At 32.4% G+C, this 25,987-nt stretch overlaps 2 protein-coding genes across 2 annotated transcripts in view; both read left to right on the top strand.

Moving 5' to 3' along the window:
* Window positions 1-4,471: 4,471 nt before the first annotated feature.
* Window positions 4,472-25,987, top strand: part of LOC143253190 (rho guanine nucleotide exchange factor 17) — a 164,886-nt gene continuing 143,370 nt past the window's right edge. Inside the window, exon 1 of the mRNA XM_076506623.1 lies at window positions 4,472-4,965. The gene's annotated coding sequence lies outside the window, so the exon portion shown is untranslated. The remainder of the gene's footprint in view (window positions 4,966-25,987) is intronic.
* The window catches only part of LOC143253191 (uncharacterized), a 36,921-nt gene continuing 15,883 nt past the window's right edge, over window positions 4,950-25,987 (top strand). The window contains exons 1-2 of the mRNA XM_076506625.1: window positions 4,950-5,107; window positions 7,475-8,546. Of these exons, the coding sequence (XP_076362740.1) occupies window positions 8,115-8,501 (387 nt within the window). The 5' untranslated portion in view covers window positions 4,950-5,107; window positions 7,475-8,114 and the 3' untranslated portion in view covers window positions 8,502-8,546. The remainder of the gene's footprint in view (window positions 5,108-7,474; window positions 8,547-25,987) is intronic.

The raw sequence follows: 25,987 nt of genomic DNA on the forward strand, positions 1-25,987 counted from the left end.
CTATTTTTTTTTTAATTAGTTTAAAAAGCTTAGATGAATCTAAGCTTAAATATAACAAGCAGTATACTAGTTCAGGCGTGTAGTAAACTGTTTGAAAACTATTGACTCAGAAAAGCATCAATTTTATACAGTATTCAGTTACCTGTACATTTTATTTATATTTGGACATATTTTGTGCGTGTTAAATTATCAATTTGTTTTCAGTTTCGTACATACAGGAAACAAACCAGCGTTGAGAAATAATAAATTCAATTACATATGTTGTGAAATTAACATAGATATGTGATAAATGTTAAGAATGCAGTTGCGAAAACATTATCTTAAATAAATTCCATGTAGATGATGTTTACGAAAACATGTAAGTCCAGAAATTATTGATTATACACAAAAACAAAATATATATATTTTTATATACGTACGAAATACCCTACCCGTTAAATTCTCGTACTCCAAAACTTATATTGGTAAGTACTAAGCTCTGAAAATTAGTTTCTTATGATATACTTCACAAGGTATCTGTTTCAGAATAATTACCAAAATTTGCATCGGTTACCGACTTTCACCAAGATTTTATTCTCTAAGTTCCCTTTATCGGGAAATCAGACACTTTTTCTAACTATTGTATAACTTGATCATTTAGCAAGAATGTGTATGTTCCAAAGACGTTCATGACTACTCATATGGAACCAAGTCTTGCTGAGTAAGAGATTAAATATGTCTGTGTGTGTTTTCTTATAGCAAAGCCACATCGGGCTGTCTGTTGAGTCCACCGAAGGGTATTGAACCTCTAATTTTTTTAACGTTGTAAATCAGTAAACTTACCGCTGTACCAGCGTTGGTCAAGAGATTAAACATGGCACAGATAAGCATTATTAACATTGGAATCACACAGTAATATACTTTCTGGAGAAAACTTTGACCTTATATATTATACTTTGATTTTATACTTGAATTAAAATGATCATTCATGTCTTTGCCAAATATATATCAAATATTTTCAAATTTCTTAACATATATAAAATTATTGCAAATTAAAACATTCTCACTTTTCTAAGTTAAGATATAGTACGTGTAACGGTTATAATATTATTTTACTATATCTGTTTTTTTTCAATTTAATTTATATTTAGAAATGTATGTAACTTATATTGTTAAATGTGCTTTGCGCAAGTTCCTCTTGTTCTCTAAGTTTGAAGAAGATTCTCGAAAGTGAGAATCAACAATATAAGTTTTACGAAAGCTCTAGTGTGTCTTCGAATATTGTTGTCAAGTAAACTTTATAAATCGACACGCTGAGAGACAAATATATAATATTATTGGTCTGCTACAGTCAGTATACTATAAGCCATGGAAGCTATAATTGTGATAAACACTTCTTAATCGGAAAACTACGGTTGTTGACCAGGAACGTTTATAGATTAAGAATATTACAAACCATTTAACTTCAGACGTTAGTATTTCTATGATGACATTAAATATCTTCGTCGGTGAAATGTCAGCTTGTAAGCGGTGTGAGGCCAGCTAACAATAAATAAAGAACTAACTAGCTTAAACGACGTATATCAATATCATCTCAGAATTGATTCGCTTGTCATGGACCTGGATCATCAATAAAATTCTTAGTTCCAGGTTACGTTGAAGACTGATTTTGTTTATGAATTTGTAAAATTTTTGTATATAGAACATTATTTGTAATAACCGTTATTACAAATTGTTTTGTTGCTTGCATAATAAAATGTATTTGTGTTAAGAAAGAAAATTGTGTGTATCAATCCTGTTGGTAAATATAAATTTAATATATATCGACCTTTAATTAACTTCAGTAGTTTCGATAATTCATGTAATGTTAAAAATCTATACATTACACAGGTGAAACTGAACGTTTTGTGTTGAAGAACTTCAAAAATCATTCTAAGCAATTAAGATACTATTACATGCAAGTTATTTTCACTTTTGGCTAATTAAAACGTACAGGAATCACTTGATCAACATGTAAAAATAGAAACCCACTTCTTAAGAATAAAACAAAACTAGATATATCTGAACTAGTACTTAAGTACCATTAAATTAACAAGACCGTGTTAAAAAAGTTGTTGAATGAGGAGGAGGATAATTTCCAACAGATAAACAACTTATTATACGTTATTCTCCTCTCTAGTGGCACAGCGTTACGTCTGTGGATTTATATTGCTATAAACCGCGTTTCAATACCCATGGACCTGGTGGTAGTTAAGCACAAAGTTACACAAAGAGCTATCTATGCGTAACTAGCCCTTTGTGTAACTTTGTGCTTAACTACCAACATCAAGGTAAGTAAACAAATGGTAAGTTAAAATCCTGCAAATATGGATCGTAAAAAACGTAAGTAAATAAAGCTAGAGATACAGTAGACATTATTTACTCAAGTTACAAACCCCTATTTTGGTTTCATGCTGTTACCTACAATGTTTTGCAGGTTTTTAAATTCCCTTTTTATTATCATCTTCTCTGCTGGCTTTGTTTATGCTCAACTATGAGCAAAACATTACTTAATATGATAGCTAACTCTATACAATGTAATGATAACAAACACAGCTGCTAGCTAATTAATATGGTTCATGATGATTTACTGCAGCTAGTGGCTATTTGATCGCATTAGTTCGAGATGTTAAATATTAAGCTGCAGCTAGACATTGTCATAGATTTTTTTTAATATAGTGAGCATCTTTAGTTCCTGTGAAACTAAATTTTTAGTATATAATGCATTATTGCAATGAGGAGACATGTGCCGAGACTAAAACGCAACCTCTACTGAGCGCATATAAAACTTTAACAGTAGAAAAGCAGCCATTCCAAATAAACCATCCCTTTAAGATGTAATTACTCTAGAATGTGTATAATAAAATTTAATATTATGTGTATTGATTGCTTTGTTTGTTTATACCTTCACTCCATGTATAATGTAGGAGTTGGTTCCGTAAGTACACAGATTGTATAGTGTAGAAAGCGTTGAGTACCTACATGTTACGCTAATCCAATATTCTTCTATTATTGGTTTGTAATATATATTTCAACTTTTACCTAAGCTTTTTAAAGGATCATCAGATATTTGGAAAAAAAACTAACTTCTAGAGGAAATGATAATATCGTTTACAGGAGAATTATGAAGTTTTTCGCATATCTAAAACATGGAAGAAACAAATTGACTTTTCGCTTCCCCTACAACCTTTGCAGTACCTTATTTATTTATTCTACGAAAGGTTTGGGTAAATATATATCAAGTCCTTTGACGTGTAGGCTGGCAAGAGAACTTTGAAAAGAAGAATTAGAAACGGGTTATTTTGAGCGGATTTTCTCTTCATAGAGGTCTAAGATGCGTGCTTTTTTGTGAACTTTTATTTGTGTACAGCCATAGCAGTCAATAGTAAAGGTTGTAAAGTGTTAATATTTATTGTTTAAGATGTTTTTCTTTCCGAACGTTCTCTTACGGTTTTGTACGATTCATTACGATCCCTATTTTGGGTCACTATCGTAGTTCATACTTTTTTTAGTTATATGGTGATACTGTGTGGTCACGATATTCGTGTTGTGACAGTGTTCTGTGTGCTTCAATACGAGGAGTGAGAACAGTGCACAGTTAAACAGTTATTACTTTTCTGTTCTTAAATATATATATATACGCACAAAAACATCTTAAGGGAACCAAAACCAAAATAAATCTGTTCACACCTTATATCATGCATTATTTGTGATGCTGATACTTTCAAAAAGTAAAGCGTTTTTCTTTATTTTATGTCTTATTAAACTATCGTTTTCAAATATGAAAACAAGAAATTGTTATATTTTATTTTTATTAACAGTTTTGAAATTCTAAACAAAAAATAAAGGTGAAAATGATAGATGTATTCAATCTTTGCGTAAATTTACTAAGTGTACATAAACTTTTCAATAACTAAACGCAAACTTATTTTGTTAGGTAATATTGTACTTCGAAAATCAGACATAACGGCGACTGTGTTTAACATTTGTTCGTTTGAAATTAAGCACACAGATGCACAGCAGGGTCTCTGTAGTTTGCCTACCACGGGTATAGAAACCCAGTTTCTAGTGTTAGAAATCCGCAGACATGCCGCTGTGCCACTTGGGACATGTTTTTTTTAACATAGTTAAGAATACATGAAATTATTGTTTATGTAAGAATATTATATTTACGTTATTAAAGAAATTTCAAATCATGAATTTCCATAAGTTATATTTTACGTTTTAAAATGTACTGTGTGTTTCCATGGCAACTTTCTTTTCTTTCAACCGATACAACGTCTACTGTGTGGGGGTCGGTGAGTGTGTGTTTCGCGCGAGGAGCGTAGTTGTTTACGAAACCGGAAACAGTGGCTTTGTTTGTTTCAGACACTTGCGCAAAGATACAAAAGGAGTTTCTCAGATTGTTTCCATAATTTGATGTGTTAGACTAGAGGGAAGGCGGCTAGTCAACACCATTTACCGCAAGATTTTGGAGCACATTAATCAAATATTGGCTTTAGACCGTTAGCGTATTCGGCCTCAGAATGCGTAGTGTAATTTTTGTAGCAAATCATAAACACTAAAATTTGAAACTCTGTACGCTAAACTACTAGAGAAGATAAATATCGTGTCTTCGTGTGTGTGTGTGTTTGTGTATGTTTTTTTATAGCAAAGTCACATCGGGCTATTTGCTGAGTCTACCGAGAGCAATCGAACCCCTGATTATAGCGTTGTAAAGCCGTAGAGCAGGGGGCGTGTCTTCGTGACAATTTCTGCGTGTGGGCTATATTTTTGACGTCATTGTCAAATGTAGCGCCATCTAGTGGTTCATATATACATAAGTACAGAAGAACGTACTTTCCTGTCGCACATTAAATCTTTAAATAGAATCAGGGTTGTCGTAACGGTTGAATTGCATTTTGAAAAATGTTGGTATGAGCATGGAGTTGACATCGTTTAATAGAGGTACAGTGTCTTTAAAACCTGTTTTTACATTTTTCCTTTTCCGCGTGACTGTGTTTAGCACATTACTTTGCTCATGCGTTTGAAAAATGGGTGAGAAGAGGACTTTAGCTTATGCATAAAAGGAACGAGCATTTATCGTAAGGTAACTTGTTGATTTAGTTACTAACTCGCATTTTATTATAAGTAAAGATTTATATTGCAGTTCCCGTTTTTTCAGCAGTACTTCGACGTTAATGTTTTTTATAAGAAATATTAATCTTAAATAGGAGTTTCAGTTATTATTATTTGTCTAATCTGTTTGTTTGTTTGTTTGTTTTTGGCAGTTTTCTTAAGTTTTTTTGGCAGGCTTCACACCGCTAACTTTTTTACCGTTGAAGATTGTCTGTTTGGAATTTCGCACAAAGCTACTCGAGGGCTATCTGTGCTAGCCGTCCCTAATTTAGCAGTGTAAGACTAGAGGGAAGGCAGCTAGTCATCACCACCCACCGCCAACTCTTGGGCTACTCTTTTACCAACGAAAAGTGGGATTGACCGTCACATTATAACGCCCCCACGGCTGGGAGGGCGAGCATGTTTTGGCGCGACTCGGGCGCGAACCCGCAACCCTCAGATTACGAAGTGCACGCGCTAGGCCATGCCAGGCCAATTGTCTAATCACAGTAACAATTGGAGGACTTCACTATAAAGTAAAATGTTATTTATGAGCAATGCTTCGATTGTATTATATTATGTGAAATGACATAGTTTCCAATTCTCAAATATTTTTATCGTGTTTTATAAATATCGCTTTTATGATCATTCAGACATTGAGTGAAGCAAAATTATATATCAATTTCACGAATAACATGCGAAATAAGCATCAGTTGTTAAACAGTTTTATTTAATATTAGATAGAATTCTAGAGTAAGTTTATATTATACTTGTATAACAGTATTATGCCGTTCATTTGGTAAAGTGTTGCTACAATATTAATAACAATCAATATAAGAGTAAATACGTCTCTATATTTCAAGAGCTTATTTAAAGTTTGTCAATATTGTGAAATAGAATGAACATTTGGTTAAATTGTAAACAACTAATGCAAGCATTATAATACGTGTTTTCTTCCGCTTAGTTTTAACACGAAACATTACCGCTACCCTTAAATAGCCAACTGTTTCTATGACAACATACTTATCTTAACGAATTTTTTCTGCTTTCTTTAAAAACCTTTATCAATAATTAAGTACCGCAAAGGAGGAGTGAACAACATAAATCACTCAAGTATATCTGTAGAGCATGATAAATTAGTGCATCATCATCGATGGGACAGAGGACCGAGTACAAGGGTGGGGCAGGGCGCTCCGGCTGTCTTGTGCTCAGTGGCCCATAGAACTTCCAGCATTATCAGAACGTGTAAATGTAATGTTCATCTCCAACAGTTTCATGATGCAACTGAAGATACTGTGTAAATGGGAGTCAACAGCACGGTATCAACTGTAGTGTTTAGCTACTGAGCAAAAGGTTGAACAGCTGCTGCAGTGCACTTGCTATGTAAAGTTCTTACAGTACTGAATCCACCTTTTGGTAAGCCTAAAGCTTAAAATATTTTAGCTACTTAGTGCTATTATATATGCACTTCACATCTTGAAGTGGTGACCTCGTATGTTTCAACTTTTATACCGAATCAAACTCGGATATTAGGAACGTCGTGATTTAAGAGAGTTGTCATAACGACAGTAGTGGATTTGTAAAAAATACAAAAGCCAAGACCATGACAGGCGTACGGGATAAGTGCAAGTACGTGATTCCAGCTCATAAAATGTATTTTGCAATTAGTAAAAGCAATTCCGCTAATGTATTTCCAAAATATTATTTCATCTTTAGCAGTAGCTTTTCCAATCTTAACGTCGCTGTATAATCTGATCGGCAATTCTGTGTTTCTAAACATGTATCATAGCAATATAGTTGTGTGAGTGATGAGCATTCGAACAGGCCATTTGTTTTTAATTTCGTGCAAAGCTACACGAGGACTATCTGCGCTTAACCGTCCCTAATTAAGCTGTGTAAGACTATAATGAAGGCAACTCTTGGGCTACTCGTTTGCCAATGAATATTGAGATTGACCGACATTTCAACGCCTCCACATTTGTTTCAAACACACTGCTCGCATATTACGAGTCAAGCGCCCTAACCACTTGACCATGCCGGTTCATATATGAAAGAAAATTGGAGTTTGTAAATGTATTCACTTCCAACAAAGAAGCAATGCTTGCATTTGAAAACGAACATTTAGTTTCTGATACATATTCAAATAATAAGAGTTTACATTTTACGGTATCACAGTTTTTGTATGTTTTTTTCTGTTGAAAACATTAACACTTTTACTTCTTCCCGACCTAAATCTCAGAAAAGATAAAAATAGTAGAGCAATTTCATTTAGAGTCTTTCAAATTTGGGATACAAAAATTTACACGAAAGAACAAAAAGCAGTTGAGTAATTTATTAAAATGTTATTAGTTTCTTTTAGAAAATGAACTTCATCGTTCCACTGCTAAAGACAGTGATATATTGAACTGAACGAAAAGCATGCCAGGATTAGCTAAACAAGTCTTCTTCAGAAAGTTGGGACTTCTGCAGCTGACAGATGCTTTAGCTACTGTGATTTTGTTAGAGGAATCAATAACAGTTCTTGTCAGCTATGCTCTAAAGGAAGCAGGGAATAATATTTGAAAAAGAATTGCTGGACCACACAGGTGAGTGTAAGAGTGGAGAAAGTGCAGGCGTAAGTGAAACAATTACATTTTACAAAATTCCTCTGAGTGAGCTCAGCAGATAGCCCGACGTGGTTTTGCTAGAAGAAAACACACACACACATTTTACAAAAGTAAGATCGCACTCGGCGGTGATCATTCTTTAGATGATAAAAGGAGCCAAGAAGGTGTCAAATAAGAGTATTTCCCAGTAATTCGGTTACTTTCGGCGATTTTATTCCAGAACAATCTGTTAATCACAGGTTTGATAGCAGAAGTCCTTACCATTCGACACAGCTAAGAAGTCTGGATTCAAAACTTGATATAAAGTTGATCATAGGAAGAGAAAAGGTTTTAAAATGCTACCAACAGCAAAAGTGGTATTGTGAAAGATGCCTTTGTTATTGGTATGGAAACATGTTGGAAGATGAAATGGTGAAGTCTGGGGAAGAACAAGTGAAAGTTCGAAGTGAAGATCTTAATTTCTTACAAGGAATGACCAAAGAAGAGACTATATGTAAAGTCACATATTCAACTATAGTTTCTTTGAAATCCAATGATGCACCTGAACCTGGAGCACAGTTATGTAATTTTACTCTCATCAAGTCCTTAGAAGACGTAAACCTTCAAAATTCAAGTTTATGTATTGATCCCAAAGTGGCACTTCCTAGTCAATCTTCTTTCTCATGTGAACCACTTTTGACTTACACTAAGACCAGTATAATGACATTACCCAGTGATGAAGCAAAAGCGATGAGTGTCCATACTCCAGACATCAGTAACATTGCTTTTCCAGAGTCGTAGATTCAATCTCAGCTACTAAGCTTAGGGTATTTAAAGAAGTATCAGGTAAGAAATCTACATACTAAACCATGTGTTACACATTGTTCTCGAATGGTTTATTATTTTCTCAGACTAAAACTACACACATGTATTGCTTTTACGACGTATTTGTTTATAAATTAAGTAATATTTAATTCGTGATATTGAAAAAAAAAAACTGTTGTTTGTAATTCTGTTAGCCACTGTATTTGTCATGATATTTAATTTGACGAAATATTTTAAGTATTTGTATTTCAGTATAGAAGCAGGTCCGTTGTTGAGTGTGTTGCTTCATGAGATATTTAACATATAACATAATAATAATAGCATTTTTTTTTTTTTTTTACAGATAAGAACTCTAGTTGTTGGGAAAAGGAGAGTAATATATATGTAATCATAGATTGGTTTTATGTTTCATAATAAATTTAACATGGGTATAAATACTGATGGTATAATAATTTTTGAATTATAAACTGTTAGCAAAGGGTGTACTAACCTCAATAATGATTTATAGTATCTACCTACGTATTAAAACTTATGTTAGCTATGATAACATATGTTATTTGTTACAGCACCGCTGCAATCGATTAAGCTGGCGATTTATGAGCTATGTTTGAAATTTTGTTATATCGTATTCGCTATTCACTATCCATACGATAAATGCAAGTGATAGGATTCAGACGCTCGGGAAAAAAATCCTTTTGCAACAAGAGATATGTTTGATATAACGTTAATGAATACTTGACTTACATCAAAATAAATGAAAGAAAAAGCTTAGTTCTTTTTCCAATAACTTTTTCTTAAATGTAACAAAACGTACAAATACAAAGATTGTTACACAATTTCACTAAAGAATGCCTTCTGTGTATTACAATGGATTAGAGCTAATAAGTTAAAATACAGAGATTGTTATATAAATTCACTGAGAGATGCTTTCTGTGTATCATAAGTACAACGGTACTTACAGTAGAAATGGCCCAGATGTGCAAACCCTTTGTAAACAGCACTTAAACAAAAGTTTATAAGCACTTTACTGTTGAATAGTAAAAATATCAAGTAAAGAGTAAAAAGCAAAACACTTGAGGTAGTCGGTAGAGTAAAATCCACAAATTTGTCAATCTAACTGACTGACTGATGTTGTTGGAAAGGCATAGCATTCTCCTGCCATCACCTTATGCAAATCTAAATTTTTGTAATGAAATTACGCTAACTTGGTTAAAAGCGGTAATAAGAAGTAATAAAAAATAACTATTTTGCAACACTACTAACAAACTAACAATATACTACTAGCCATATTAGTCTATTATTACGTTCACGCTCTATGAATTGTCAAGTAACTAGTCCTTAAATCTTGTGCCGATGCGTGAATACTTTAGCATACGCGCTACGTGATCAGCTTGAAGATGTATCAATTAAATAAGAAAAACATGACTTACTTAGATGCTTTAGATCTGGGTTTTAAATATTATTTAACCTTTGAAAGCGAAGTTTTAAGTTCTATACATCTCACTCGAAAGTTCTGTGCTGGACAAAGCAATTCTAATTTATTCTATCATAGCAGTTAGCACCTAAAACATGAGTCTTCTACATGCGGACGAATGCTACCACTAACGATATCTCACACGACTTTACTCGCGCTGTATGGACAGAAAACAAGAACGATGAGTTGTGTAATTTACCTTTGCATTGTTTTCAAACTAAGAGTGAGCTGTTGACATCTAAAGCTGTTCTTGAAACAGTGTATTTTCAAAATATGCCTTTGAAGAAAACAAAACGAATGAAGAAGGAGAAAATCGTATGTTGATAACTTTAAATGTATTTGTCATGGTGAAGAAAGGATTACTGCAAGAATAAGGTTAGAAACAGTACTGCTAAGTATGTGAAAGAAGCGTGAGCCATCAATATAGCCACAGAAAAGGCTGCCACTCTAGCTAGATGGAAGAAAAATTATAATAAAGATATTAGCAAATGTCGAGAGATAGATCTAAGAAAAGATACGATAAGGTTAGGTCTAGAGCCCAGTCTCTCTTGAAAATTAGTACCAAAAACATATAAAACAAGTTAAAAAGAAGTTTAATAAAAATTGGATAATAGGAATGGTAGCACCAGAAAGTTAGGAAACAAGGTTGGAATGGACAGGGCAATATAACAGCACTTGGTGGTTTTTGACACGATGTAGCCTTATCATTACTACTTCGTGTTTTACTTTGAACCAGTTATAGACTTGAATTGTGTTTTATCCTTTTAAAATACTCAACAAAAAATTAAAAATGTTGAAAAATCAACGATTTCTATATTATACTTTTAGGTCACCCCTTACCAGTCATAAGCAAAGTATGACAATTGAAGTTTCCTGTTCTGCTTCCAACACCAAAGATCCCCCTTAGGATGTCATATATTTCGATAGGGTCACAAAAATTATTATATACATGTATATATATATATATACTTGGTTGCTGAAACAAAGTTTATGAGAAAGAAATTTAAATATATACACATTTTACTTAGTTTGAACAATTACCAAATTACAAAAAGTACACGAAGTGGAAATGAACAAAATTATGGCTACTCCCACTCTAATGTTGCATTGTGTCATAAACCACCAAGGGTTTTAATGTTATTTCGCCTATTCCTACTTTGTTTCCTTATTTACTGGTGCCCCCATTCCTACTTTGTTTCCTTATTTACTGGTGCCCCCATTCTTAATTTATAATTTTCTTATGTGAAATTATTTAAATTTGTCATACTGAATAAGAACCGATAAATAAAAATGCAAATATTCGTTTGAAACTAGAATAAGTAACAAGTTTCCTTCACGTTAAGGAAACTTAAGGAAACTATACTTTCCGAAGTGGTTTCTTAGATAGCTGGATATAAAGCGAATAACGAAAATTTCACAAACCTCTTTCTTCTGGATAGAACCGGATGTTATATATTTTATAAAGATTTTTATATATCTGAAGATTGTATCTGCATAGAGGATCATAGATCACAGATCAAAATCTATTAATTTAGCACTTGATAAAGGAAAAATACCTTTCGAAATGCATTACAATTATTGTTGTAATATATATAATTAAAAAAAAAAAAACTGCATGCTTGATTAATCTTAATTTTACAAAATAAGAGGAGCAGTAAAATCCAAAAACATTTATCCATATAGAATAGTTCGATCAGTGTCTGCCCATTTTAGAGACACGGGTGCAGGAGGACCTTGACGAATGGGTGTTGTGAAACATTATTAGTGTAGTTAGTGTTGGTAGAACAAGCCTAAAGACGTTAACACTTAAATATTTTCTAAATTAAACTATTTTTGTTATATCACAAATTTCTTTAATCAGCAGAGACTTTTAGTTAAGAAATCAACGACTATTTTTCCAGTTTTAATATTTATACGTTTCATTTGATACTTTTATTGCATGGACATAGTTTTGTTGCTGAACGATATGACATAACAAACAGCGTAGGACTGTAGAGTTTCCAAAACGCATCGGATTCTCCATATATTGGAAGTCGTTAGACTTACTGATTTACATCGATAATTATTCTACGAATACGTCACTGATTCATTTCATGAATGATGTGCATTTTTGCCGATGTTTGACTGCCACACTTTTCTGCCTCTTTGTTGGTCAAGCTTGATTTCGCTGTACTGATTTATTTCAGTTAGTTAAGAAAAGTAAGCTTAGGGTATGCTATTGGTTGGGGATGATAGTACTTGCCCCGTCATTGTTGACGGGCTTTTCGCTAGTACAGTGGAGCGCCATTAAGCCGCGGACCAGTAAACCTCAAAATCGCTTAAGCCGCTGTAGCAAGTCTTGTGAGCGATGTGAGCGAGGATTATCGCGGCTCACAGCTAATTTAAGAACGTGTAAAAACGCGGCTTACGAATTTAATCCTGGCTTTATAACTTCAAGGGGATATTTAAAAAGGATTTGCTTTAACTTGGGAAATAAATAAAATATATTACAATAGAAATCAACCGTTAATCTACCTTATCCGCTCTCTATGTCAGCTTTATGGAGGCCGCCATTGTTACCGAATCACACCTCTTCATACATTAAAGTTAATACTTTACCAAGAAATAAACTGTATTTGAACTATATTATCTATATTTGTAATTTTTCAAATTAATAAATTGAATAAAATTTTTGTGATAATAATGTAAAAAGTGGATAAAAATTTAATGTGGTTTCGTATATATTCGTAAGAATTTCAAATGTAATAACTCAGCATGAAACTAACTTTTTTGTTTATATTTGTTATTTTTCTAAAAATGTGAAATAAAATGGTTTGAAATGTATTTTATTTGTTTTTTTTTTTCTTATTGTTTAACTGCCAGTTAATAAATTCGGTATTAAAAATTTAATAATTTATGCAACTGCGCAATATCGCTACCACGAGATTTAAAATGGCGGCCCGCATGTAACACGGGAAGACGAAATTTTACAATAAAAAGGTTTATTTTTATTGTAATCTTTATATTATTAATAAATCTTAATCAAAATTGTGTTGTAAATTTTATTTATTAAAAAGGGGAAAAGCGAACCATCGCAATGCATTGGTCGTTTGTGTTAAAACGGCACTTGTCAATTGTATCTGAATAGTCTATACATTAATATTATAATGATCACGCAACGGTCCGGATGAGGCTCCTCGGCGGAGCCGTTGGCGACTTCGGCTTTTCAGTCACAAAGGTTTAAGCCGCGGTTAAGCAGGTTGACCCCCCAAATACCGCGGCTTAACGGCGCTCCACTGTATATATATATAAACAGCTGTTATATGATTCTAAGCAAGTTTACGGTACTTACCACCTCGGAAAGTGTTTATGCAGTTATCTGTGGAGTTGTTTAAATATATATAAATACATATTTTCAGTTTCAGAGGTATAAGAGGTTTTCCTAATTGCTTTGCCTGCTTTCGGTAGCGTATTGCTCATAATCGTACTTATTCATGTACAATACATCAAAGTCAGTAAACTTTGTTCGAAAAGAGCTTTCCTTCCTTTGCTAGTAATTCTTTACAAGTGGCAAAGTATATGAACATTTATATTGACTTTTAAGAACATAATGTCTTATACGGCTCTCTCTTCTAATATTTTCGATACAAACTGTTGTTTTTTCAGTCTAGGTTTAAGAGTTGGAGAAATGTTTTTTTCGATACATAGGTATATGTTTGTCTTTTCATACGTTCAGTGGATTATAGAATATAACGTTTCTATAAAATATAAGGTGTTATGCATGCTTAAAATTATAGATGAACAGCCGCATCAGTAAATTACGTGGATGTATTTATGTGTCTATAAGTGTTAACGTTTTTGCAATTAAACAATAATGTTTAGCTATGCTATAAAATTGTATTGGTATATAGTCCAGATCTGTGTTTTTCTTTCAACAAAAATCGGTTTCGATCTTACACAAAGCCGTTTTGACAGCAAGGCTTTTATTACACTGTGATTATTGTTTCTGGAAAAGAAATCGACATCTGTGCTTATAACCTTTCCTCTGTTCATAAAGATAGTGTCAGAATTTTCCATGATATGAGCTGAATATATAACACAAAAGTAAAGATGCGTGCAAGAGGCCTGATTTTAAAAGTTATTTTAGTTTATCTTATTACATATTTATTTATACCTTTCTTTATATTGCTCTTCGTTATAATTTTCCTGCGTAATTTTAAAGTGTGTGATGTAATTTTACGTGTTTATATCGCACGATACATATATACAGATGGTTTTAATCTGATTTTGGTGATGTGTTGTAGCAGATTTACTGTTGTATATTTATTTTAGTGCCTATGCTTGTTTTGTATATTTTTCTTTTTTTTGTGTGACGTATATTATTGACTGTGTATTGCACGAGTCCCGCCTGCTCTCGAAACTTGTCGAAAATTATTGAAAGTGAGAAGCAGCAATATTTGTTTACGAAAACGCGTTAGATCATTGTTGCCAAGCGAATTTTGTTGAAGGTTCTAAAGACTCGCGTGATTTGTATAAAGGTAACGCGCTAAGAAGAGAATATTATTGGACAGCTACGGTCAGTGTGCTAGAGGCTTAGGAAGCTATAATTGTGATTAGTGTTTATTAATCTGCTAAATATTATTAAATATAGAATTGGACCAAGAACATTTTCAGTTTTCAAAAGATACAAACCATTCAACTTCAGTGAGTAACTTCGGACGTTAGTATTTCTACGAGAACATTAAATATCTGCTGGAAGGAGTCAGCTTGTACCAGTGTGAGGCCAATCAAGAAACGGCAGATAGCTAGCTTAAGCGAGGTATAACAATGTCAACACAGAATTAATTTAGTCGTCTTGGGCCTGAGCCATCAATAAAGTATTCAGTTCTGGACCGGATACAAAACTCAGTATTGTTCTTAAGTTTGTAAACTGTTGTGTACAAACCATTATTTGTAATAACTATTAGTAATAAACGTCATTATAAATTGTATTGCTTCATGTTTTTATATTAAAATATATTTGTGCTAAAAAGGAAATTGTGTATCAATCTCGTTGGCAAATGACATTAATACATATTAACATTTAATTAACTGTTGAGTTCAAATTCAAATTCCGGTTATTTAAAATAGTAATACATTAAAATACGTAATAATAAATCGGAGACTTGTCCGAAATAAATTGCAATATGTAATAGTGTGCAAAACGTTTTTCTTTCTTTTGAACTACGATATTGTTTAGAGTTAGTGTTCGAATTTAGGGTATATAATTGCTTATACATCCATGCAAAAGGAAATAAGAAAAAGGTTCAGAGGCGGAAAAGAGCCGAACATCAGATGAACAGATTAGTTTACCTTTTTATTTATTCTTATATGCAACGTTATTAGATATCAACTTCTCAAGACTATCCTGAAAAGTAATGCTCGTTCACGGAAAATTTAACGAGGACAAGCGTTCATTGTATTGGTACTCGCGTACTGATCTACATTTGTTCGTAAAAACAATTTTGTTAGTAATTGGAGAATAAACGATAATGGTAATAATAATAAAAAAATGCATAGTCACTCTTTTTAACCGAAGTGATTAATGTTTACATGGTTTAATCTCTATAGTAGTCAACTAACAATTGCTTAGTTTTAAAAAAACAACAAATAGGCGCCACGAACGGAACAATTACAAACTCTTAACCAATTTTTGAATTTCCGTTCACTATCCATAAAGATTATGAACTAATATTTCATGTAGAGACGCCATTAGTCTTTCAAGTGGAAAATAGGCAAGTAAATTGTTAACTACATGTAAAAGCTGATTTGAAATAAAGAAGTAATAAATTAGACTGGTATGCATATAAAAACAGAAGAGTGAGATTGCAGAGATGAAAATCCAGAAATATTCCTTATGAAATGCATTTGTAACTTATTGTACTTATTAATAATCTGTATTATCCTATGCTATTACTGACTATGCTAATACATGAGTAGCTCACTCATGTCTGTTTATTTATTTGTTTCGAAATTCCGAGCAAAGCTATACGAGGGCTCTCTTCGTTAACCGTCCTTAATTTAACAATGCAAGACCAGAGGGGTGTCATCACTACTCACCGCTCACTCTTATAACATCACATTATAACGCTCCCACGGCTGAAATAGGCGAGTATGTTTGGTGAGAGGGGAATTCGAACCCGCGACTCTCAGATTACTAGTCGAGCACCCTAACCATCCTACCATAGACTTGTGAAAGTTAGATTAATATGTGTCCGGTTAAGCATACATTATTTTCTGGCGTGTTTTCGTGTGACAATTTTGTGCGTATAATATGAATTAAAATGTAAGAATTTTTTTTTACTGTATTGTACATTTTAGTGTTTAGCTCTTATTCTTTAGTTGTAACAACTGGTGTTTACATTACTTTTATGGAGTAGTAGTATTATATTTTTTCCGCAGTTTTGGGTAACATAACACAAAGAATGGTCGACAACAATGATTGTATGAATGTTATTTCTGTCTTTTACAACTTTTCAAAATTGAAATGTGCTGCGGGTAAAAGATAAAAACAAACAAACTTGGTAATATAGTGCATCAGTGTGTCTCCTAGATAACCAAGCAAACGCAATGGGGAATTTCAGCCAATTATTCTGATCTTTTTTTTTTTTTTTCGCCAGCAATACCAAGCATGGAAAATACGTATTCTTGATTCAATTTTGTTACTTATCACTTTCTCTATCAACTTACCCTCAAATCTAATTATATACTTAAAGTAGAGTATCATCCGTTTTATATATATGTCTGGAAGAATTTTAAAAAGAAAAACTTGCTTTTCACGGCAGGAAGTGCCATCGTTTTTTACAAGTGTATGTTTTCTTATAGTAAAGTCGCATCGGGCAATCTAAGGTTAACACCTTTTAATTTTATTCTATTATTACTACGTTAAGCTGAGAAGTTTATAATTTTCTCCTTTAAATTACTTTTGTTAAAAATATATAGCAATAAAAACTACATGTGTGAAAACAAGGATTTGTAGCTCTTACTGTGTAGTGGAGATCTTTTGCACTCAAGTAAAAAAAATTGATATTTTAATGTAAGCCTTGATAAGTTTCATAAACTTGGGTATCCAAAATAATTTAATTTGTTTTAAAAATACTATTTATAACAAAATATACATCAGTCGATAGAATAGATGGTTCAGAAACTTCAATAATTGATCTAACATTTTATAAATAGGTTAGAAAGATTTTCGTAGAATTGTACTAGTACCACAAAGATAATGAGACGAGAATCATCTGAACATCTAACATTAAGTCACAAGATATGGATTCATTTAGTAACGAATGTGCTCTTTCAATTGGTTATAAATTTATCTATCAGCCATGTTACAGTTTATTATCGAGAAATCTCGAATGTTAGACAAACAAAAGAGAAGTGGTTCTATGGTAGTTTGATAAATTTATTGATATCTTAGCAAATAATGAAAGTAGGACGTTTTCGTTTTAAATTATTGCTTGTAATTAAATGTTGGAAACTTCACTAACCTATTTTCACTGCTAGAAAATTTGTAAAAGAAATTTCAAGTGACACAGGAGATTGATACCTTTCTAAATATTTTTTAAATTAAAAGTCATTATACAACCTGGAGTTATGACTTAGGTATTCCTGCCAATTTTATTAACGTATATTCATAATAATGATGTTTTATTAGATTTTTAATGCATTGCTTGTAAAGGTCATGGCATGCGTAAAAGAACCAGACCTGCGTTCGGATGGTTATAATCTTTCTAATTTTGGCATATATCAAAAGCGTAATTTTATAATTCGTTACAAAAAATGTATTCTATTGGTTCAAAGAATCACCAGACGATGGTATAAGAAAACAGTGTTTCGAAATATTCATTTGCTTTGTAATGGGTATTGCAGAAGAGATGTTTACTTGGTTGAAAATTGTTGCAATAAATACAATATTATTATTTTAATCGGAACCTTCACGTCGCATTCGATTTTGTTTGTTATTAAGTAGAAGGCTACACGAAGAGCTATTTGTGCTCTGCCCACTACTGGTATCGAAAACCGATTTCTAATACGATAAGTCCCCAGACATAACGTTGTACCACTGAGAAGCGACCTTATATTTGCTTTGAAATTATCTAAAATAATTGAAAAGTAATTGAGATATTGCAAATTATCTTTCATTTTCTATCTATATACAAATAAAAAATGTTAAAATTATTTTGATTTATGGATAAATAATAATGGGTAAAAACTGATTCTTGTGAAATTTGTTTATAATCTTTGTAATGAATTCTCTATCAGCGATATTAAGTTATTATCATTTTAACCGTCAAAACTAAAAACAAAAACAAAAACACATGTATTTACTAGAAAATGACAATCTATTGCTTTGTTTACTTAAAATAACTAGACTGAAAAAATACAATATGGTTGTCATTCAGTCGAAACCAGCTTGGAGATAACTTTGAATCGACCTCTGGTTTATTTGTTCTATACCACCACTTGCTGAGTGTAAATTGAAACAATAAATAGAATTTATTTTCGCGATTGCTCAAAAGAACAGAAACATCTTGAAACATATCAGAAGTAAAATAAGAAAATTGAACCTTAATACATAAGAAAGCAGAGTTAAAAAGACAATTCGAAGATTATACACAGCTGAAATATCGAAAAGGCCATTGACATTCAAGATAGTTATATCAAATGCATATTTTTCTAAATTATGTATAAAAGGAGACAGTACTATGTTATAGCTCACATAACAAGTCACTTTAACGTGGATTCCAATACCAACAGGTATCATTTTTGCAGTTAATACGAATTTGTAAAAACCGTATTTAATGGTCGTTAAATAAGGCGAAATATGCTTAATAAATATTATTTTCGACAAAGAAGATTTATAGGTGCGTATCATGGGTTTTTATTCGATACATCCTTGGTATTTTCTTTGGAATGGTTGGCCTTACCATAACGTTGTAATAGGTTTCTTGTTTATAATATTTTCTTAGTTCTTAAAAGGCAGATGCTAAAAATCGATTTGACCTAGCATTCGTCCTCCGCTGGTACAGCTGTAAGATTTCGGATTTAAAACGCTAAAAGCGGGGGTTCAATTCATCTCAATGGATTCAGCAGATAGCTCAATGTGGCTTTGCTATAAGAAAACACACACCTAGCATTTATTCCATAAATTAATTCTTTGAAGAGATATTTATGTGATTACAAAATAACCATAGGCATAACTTAATATTTTCATTACGAAATATGGAACCACAGCTAAATAAACAAACATTTAACTTGTTTTATATGGTATGAATTGCGCTTAAGTCTAAGAGTGCCATATAAACGCTATACTTGCTTGCGTGTACATAATATTTATATCGTTTACACATTATTCGCTCATGTTTATTAACATTTTTGTTCTTAAACACTTTGTTGTGGTATTTAATAAACAGATAATTTTATTACATGTTTTCTATCAGATAAGTATCCCTGAACGTGAAAACTTATTCAATCTTAAAGTAAACAAGATGTGGTACATTATTTTGAGATTTAAACACAAGTCATACTTCGAATTGATCGGTATTAATTAACACTACAAATTCTAATACTAAGAAAAGTAACTTTTGAAAATTAATAATTTAATACAATGACAACTATATTACCTTTGAACTTTTCTCTTCTGCCTTTTACGAGTATTGAAAAGATGCTATGTATGTTTTTCGTGATAGAGAAATAAAATTGTCTTGAAATGACAATATAGGTTATTTATGTGACAGTTTTATCAAATAAAAGTTTGAAAAAGTAACTTTCTCAACGTGAAATCAAGTTATTACATAAAATTTATGTGGTAAAGTTTTTATTTTTATACACAGTTACTCACTGTCATATATGAGTGGTAATTTTTTATTGTGGTTTTCCAGTGTAATAATTTTAATATTTTTTTTTTATGTAAACGTGCAATTTTATCGTAATTTCAGGACGTCATGAAATAAAACCAATGATAAGTAGATTCAAATCTACAAGGTAACTGTTTCACTTATATTTAATGATTTACTTTTAAAATAATAAATCATTTTAATTCATACAATGTTTTGTAAAAGAGATGAACTAAAAATGCCCTTAGAAAATGTATTGACGCTTAGTTCACATAAAGTAGCATAGATGGCAGCTAACTCAACATTTTCAGTTTGTCATTGATCATCGGGTCTGATCAATACAGGGTTAAATAACACATAACTTTACATTTTTTCATATAATTCTGTATACATTTATTATTGTACGTTTAGATCAATAAATAGCGACACTGTCTAATAGGTTATTTGTTACTCATGTCTTGAAAGAAACATTCTTGCGATGATTATCTGGTGCTTAGTTTGACTTGGTTATTTGAATTTCGTACAGAGCTGCACGAGAACTATCTGCACTAGCCGTTCCGAATTTTTTGCACTGTAAGACTAGATGGAAGACAGCTAGTCATCACCAACTACCGCCAACTTTTGGGCTACTCAAACAATCTTGCGTTTAAGACGAGTTCTAGTTTTGTCATTATATATATATCTAAATACATACATATGTATGTACACTTACGCAAGCACAATAAATAAATTTGAATAGGGGTTAGTTTGTAGTTAAGCGCAAAGCTACACAATGGGCTATCTGTGCTTTGCTCATCACAGATATCGAAACCCGGTTTATAGCGTTTTAAGTCTGCGAATATACAGCTGTGCCAGTGGGTGGCGTAGAGGAGACTGAAGAATGGTTTGTTTATTTTATTATAGCAAAGCCACATCGGGCGATCTGCTGAGTCCATCGACGGGAATTTAACTCCTGATTTTAGCGTTGTAAGCCGCCACTTATTGCCAATCTGAAGTAAAATAGACATTTCATATTGACAGTTTGTACTTGGTATACGTGTTGGAAACATGACTAAAACAAAAGGAAATTTCCACAGTTGAAAACAAAAATGAAGTAATCGTGGGTGTTTTTTAGAGAAAAAAAGCACTACAAAAAACAAACAAACAAAGGTAGACGAGCCGCAAAACATTTATGGAAGTATTACAGAAGAAAGAATTCTATCAGATGCAGCAGAGGATTTTTACAGATAAACCTGATAACTCACAAACATCAGACTTCATTTCAGAAAGGTACAGGTTTATGAATCAAAATGTAAATTAATGCATATATAGCAATATTTAAACACAGTTTGTTTATGTTTCGTCTACTATTAAGTTGAGAGACAACCTTGTTGGATATATATATTTCCTACTACTTTTCAGTTTGAATGATAACCAGGAACTACCGTATGTGATAGTAAGACAACCGTGTGATGGAATGAAAGAACTTGACCTAGGAAATTGGATTGTTGAAACTGGACATTTCATCACCGAAGCGAGGAGGTTATCATACTATTCGTTTCATTGCCAAAAAACAATGTTCTTTATTTCACCGTGAGAACTGAAAAGTATTTTAACATTTAAACGTGGTAAGTTGTTGTTGTTTTGAATTAAGCTACACAATGGGCTATTCGTGCTCTGCCCACCACTGGTATCGAAACGCGGTTTTTAACTTTGTAAGTCCGCAGATGTACATACCGCTGAGCTACTGGGGAGCAGCGTGTTAAGAATGTGTCAATTTAAACAGGTAATGCATCAGAAGAAGAACATCATGTGGTTAATGTTTCTGTTGCTTTGTGTTTCACTGCCACAGGTGCTGAACATTCAAAATTGGAAGAAATGTGGTCTATTATGAACGTATCGTGTTTGGGCTTATACACGTTTCAGAAGTGTGAAGAAAAATGTTGGCGAGATAAATATTCAGCATGTAAAAATGTGTATCCGTTTCATTGTAATTTATTAAAGTTCATATGTCAAACGACAGACGTTATATTTCAACACTTGTAGTTTTTATTTACCCATGTTGATTTAAAGAAGTAAGTTGTACAAAATGAGTTTTTACCTTTGTGAATCACATCCAATATTTTAATACAGATTGTCTCTTTCAAACCGATATTGTTTTGATGTTCCAAGTTCAGTTATAAACATACTAAATAAACCAAATTATTCTATTCTTTATTGTTTAAGAATTGGAAGCACTGCTTCATAAACAACTTATGCAGCAGATTGTGAAGAAGGACATCATTCTATAGAGGCTAGTGATACGGATATGGATGAAGTTTAATATATTATTATAATTGTTGAAATATTTTTTGTGTGTATGTACGGCGGCAACAAAGAAAGGAAAAGAAATTGAGCATATTTGTTACAGAAACTGGAACGAGTTCTCTTGTGCAGTGGAATCTCATATAAGTGCAGAAATATTTCAAAAGTCAGCAGAAATGCATAAGCCCTGGTATAAGAAAATTATTGGTGATGGTGATTCATATGAACGTAGACAAGTTATGGAGCGTATTTTTTATGGCAGGAATGTAGACAAAATGGAATGTGCTTATCTTGCTATAAGACTGTACACAGAAACTTTATTTCACATAGCAGGAGAGAGTGAAAAAGCAACAATCTACGAATACTTAAAGAAACAGGATATTGAGATTAATAGAAAAGAGCTCGTGGCATAATGCACAGAACAGTTATTATGTGGAGGAGCTAAAGAAAGACTTAAAGAATGCATTCTACCATATATTTTGTGACCACAGCAAGTGTAAGTCCTATTACTGTTCATATGAGATAATAAATAACAGCAAAATAACTACTTACAAAATATAACATACCTTATAAAACCCTAAGCAGAATAATAACTGCTGTTCGTGTTGTTACGTGTTATAATTGATCTCGAACGAGTCTCCGATTTATTACGTTATGTATTACGATTTCAAATAGCTGGATATTTAAATTTTAATTTAGAAGTTAATTGAATGTAGATGTGTATCAAATTTATATTTGCCAACAAGGTTGATACACACAAATTTCTTTCTTAACACAAACATATTGTAATGTAAAAACAAATACAATTATAAATAACGATTATTACTAATATCTAATACAAATAATTATTTGTATACAAAAATTTTACGACTTACAAATGACATTCAGTTTTCTATCTGATCTGAAACTGAATATTTTATCGACGGTCCTGGTCCATGATGAGCAAATTAATTTTATGTTAATTCACAGATACACTTCACTTGACGGTAATGTTAGCTATCTCTGTCCTTCACATGTGAGTTTTTCCCGACAACAATATCTAATGTCTTCATGTAAATACTAACATCCGAAGTTAATTCATAGAAGTTTGTAGTGTTCGAACTATATAAGGCCTGGCATGACCATGTGGTTAAGACACTTGACTCGTAATTTGATGGTTGAGGGTTCGAATCCCCGTTACACCAAATCTGCTCACCCTCTCAGCCGTCGGGGCAATATAAGTTACGATCAATCACACCACTCGTTGGTAAAAGAGTAATCCAAGAGTTGGCGGTAGGTGGTGATAACTAATGTTTTTCCTCTAGTCTTACACTGTTAAATTAGGGATTGCTAGCACAGATAGCCCTCGTGTAGCTTTGCGCGAAATTCATCGGGTTTATCGGTGGCAAACAGGTCTGTAGGTCAAAATGAGGATCTTACATGAAAAAGTATATGCTGCATGTTTTGCATTTCAGCTTGGCCCAGCATGACATAGTCTGGCCTAGAAATCCAGCACCAGAAATAGTCCATATACACTTTTGAAGAAATATTCAGCTAAAATTTAGATTCAAAACATGATGATTCACAAAAGACGTTTAGTTCTTAATGCAAAATAGAAGCGCTGAAAATCCATGATCTTCTATTTGTGGATAACAATGGAAAGAAGGATTAGGGTCCTCAGTCAGAAAAGCCTCATCTCCGAGATTAAGAGTTACTAGAACTGAAAAAAAAAAAAGATTTATTAAGAAAACTACAAGTTGCAAATTAACAGATTAAAAAACACAAGGTCAGTGTATGGAATTTTTTTACGAAGGAGAGAAAGGAAACGACGACTTACAGCTTCTCACTTTGAAGCCATTTGCAATATAAGGGATATTAAGTCATGTAGCTCCAAAGTGAAGATAATTTTATACGGTTTTTCTTTCGCTATACCTGCAACTGAGTATACTGAAAGCAACGAAAGAAATGCTTTTCTTGAGTAATCTACTAAAACTGGAAACCAAATACAGGAGTGTGGCCTATTTATGGACAAGGTTTTCTTATACTTAGCAGCTTCTCCAGATGCCACTGTAAAGTTTGATAGTAATACTGAAGTCAAGTATCCACTAAAATCTAAGAGAATGACTTCTTTACAGGCTGCAATTAAATATTACTGTTGCAGTTTGTTTAAAATTACGTTGAAATTGAAAGATATTCCCTATACATATTACCGAATACAGGCTCAATTTCATACAAGTGGTAAAAAAAATTGTGATTTTATTTTCTGGACACCTCTCGACATAAGTCTCGAACGAATCACTCGATATGACAACTTTAGTCTTGAAAATATGCTCCCTAAACTGGATTGGTTTCATTTTCACGCACTATTGCCAGAAACAATAGATCCAAGAATGAAAAGAAGCATGATTTTACAAGAACCAAACATAATCGGTTTTGTGATTTCTGTTTGTTATTGTTTGTGTATTCAAACAAATTATCTTTTATATACTTATATTATGAATTATACTTTACGTTACGAATGCTTCTTGTTGGGTTTTTTCTAATGCAAGTATTTTTAGTGTAAATAAAAGTTTAAAAAATATCTGCCTTTTCATTTTATTGGAGTTTACAATATTACAACTACATTACAAAACACATGGCTATGTTGTTTATTCTCATACTTTTTTATAATGTTATATAGCTCAACATCACAAAGAATTCGGATTTATGTTAGTTTTCATTAAATAGTATAAAGATTATTTTTTTAATATATTATGAAAATAGTGTATAAATATTTTTAGGATTTTTCAGTTATTTCTTTGTGCCAGTTACGTGCTGGAAGAGCGGTAATTTCCCGATTTACAACCCTAAAATCAGGGTGTTAGATTTTCCTTATCAGACACAGCAGATACGCTGATATAAATTTCCTATAAGGCAAACACGCATTGCATTAGTTAAAATCATATTTTATTTTTAAAATAATCACATAAAATTGCTATTTTCTGACTTTCGATCAGTTTAGAACTTAACTAGGTTTTGTGAGGTCAGCTGGGGTTTTCCTAGAAACTTACATATTTATCACAAGAAACTTTTAAATAACAGGTTTTTGTAACTGTTTCTTCTAAAATTGTGCTCCCTGTCTCATACAGTATTCCTTTGGCTGTTATGCTAGATTCTAGCAGCTAGAAGCACACTAACCCTGTTGCTATGCCAGTCACGTGTTAAGTTTTACACATCGATTTGAGGTTTAATAAAATTTGACTAGAATAAAACATATTTCAAAGTTTTCACTCTGCTTTGTTTTGTATATTTATGAAAATATTTCTAGCAGGAGAAGTGTTAAACGTTTTCCACTATACTTGATATTTTGTTCTTATCGTTTGCCTGCGGAATAGTAATTTTTATATAATAGTTTAAAACATGTAATAAAACATTCATGTTATATTATGTGGTTAGTTGGCTGTATTTTGTGGAAATTAATAAAATTTTAGCCTATTAAAGAAAATTCGCATTATGTATGGTTAGTAGCGTCATTATTTATGAGTTGTAAATTACTTTATTAATTACTAAGTACTTCTCTGTGTTCTAAAGAAATATTAATTAGTTGATGATAATTGCCGGGATTTGAAAATGGTACTTCTTCACAGAGCTCCTTTAGTCTGGACTTCCTTGATAAAGCTCCTTCAGCTCAGCGGTAAGTCTGTAGACTTATATCGCTAAAAATCGGGCTCGATACCAATGATAGGCAAAGCATAGAGAACCCATTGTATAGCATTCTACTTAGCGAAACAAACTATTCCTTTGGATGACTCGTGATCTCCAGTCTAGTAATATCTTTCGTCAGGACTTTTATCTATTACAGTGGTTCTTAACCTGAGTTCAATCGAACACCT

The sequence above is a fragment of the Tachypleus tridentatus genome, chromosome 6 (genome assembly GCF_004210375.1).
Source record: "Tachypleus tridentatus isolate NWPU-2018 chromosome 6, ASM421037v1, whole genome shotgun sequence".
Taxonomy (NCBI): domain Eukaryota; kingdom Metazoa; phylum Arthropoda; class Merostomata; order Xiphosura; family Limulidae; genus Tachypleus; species Tachypleus tridentatus.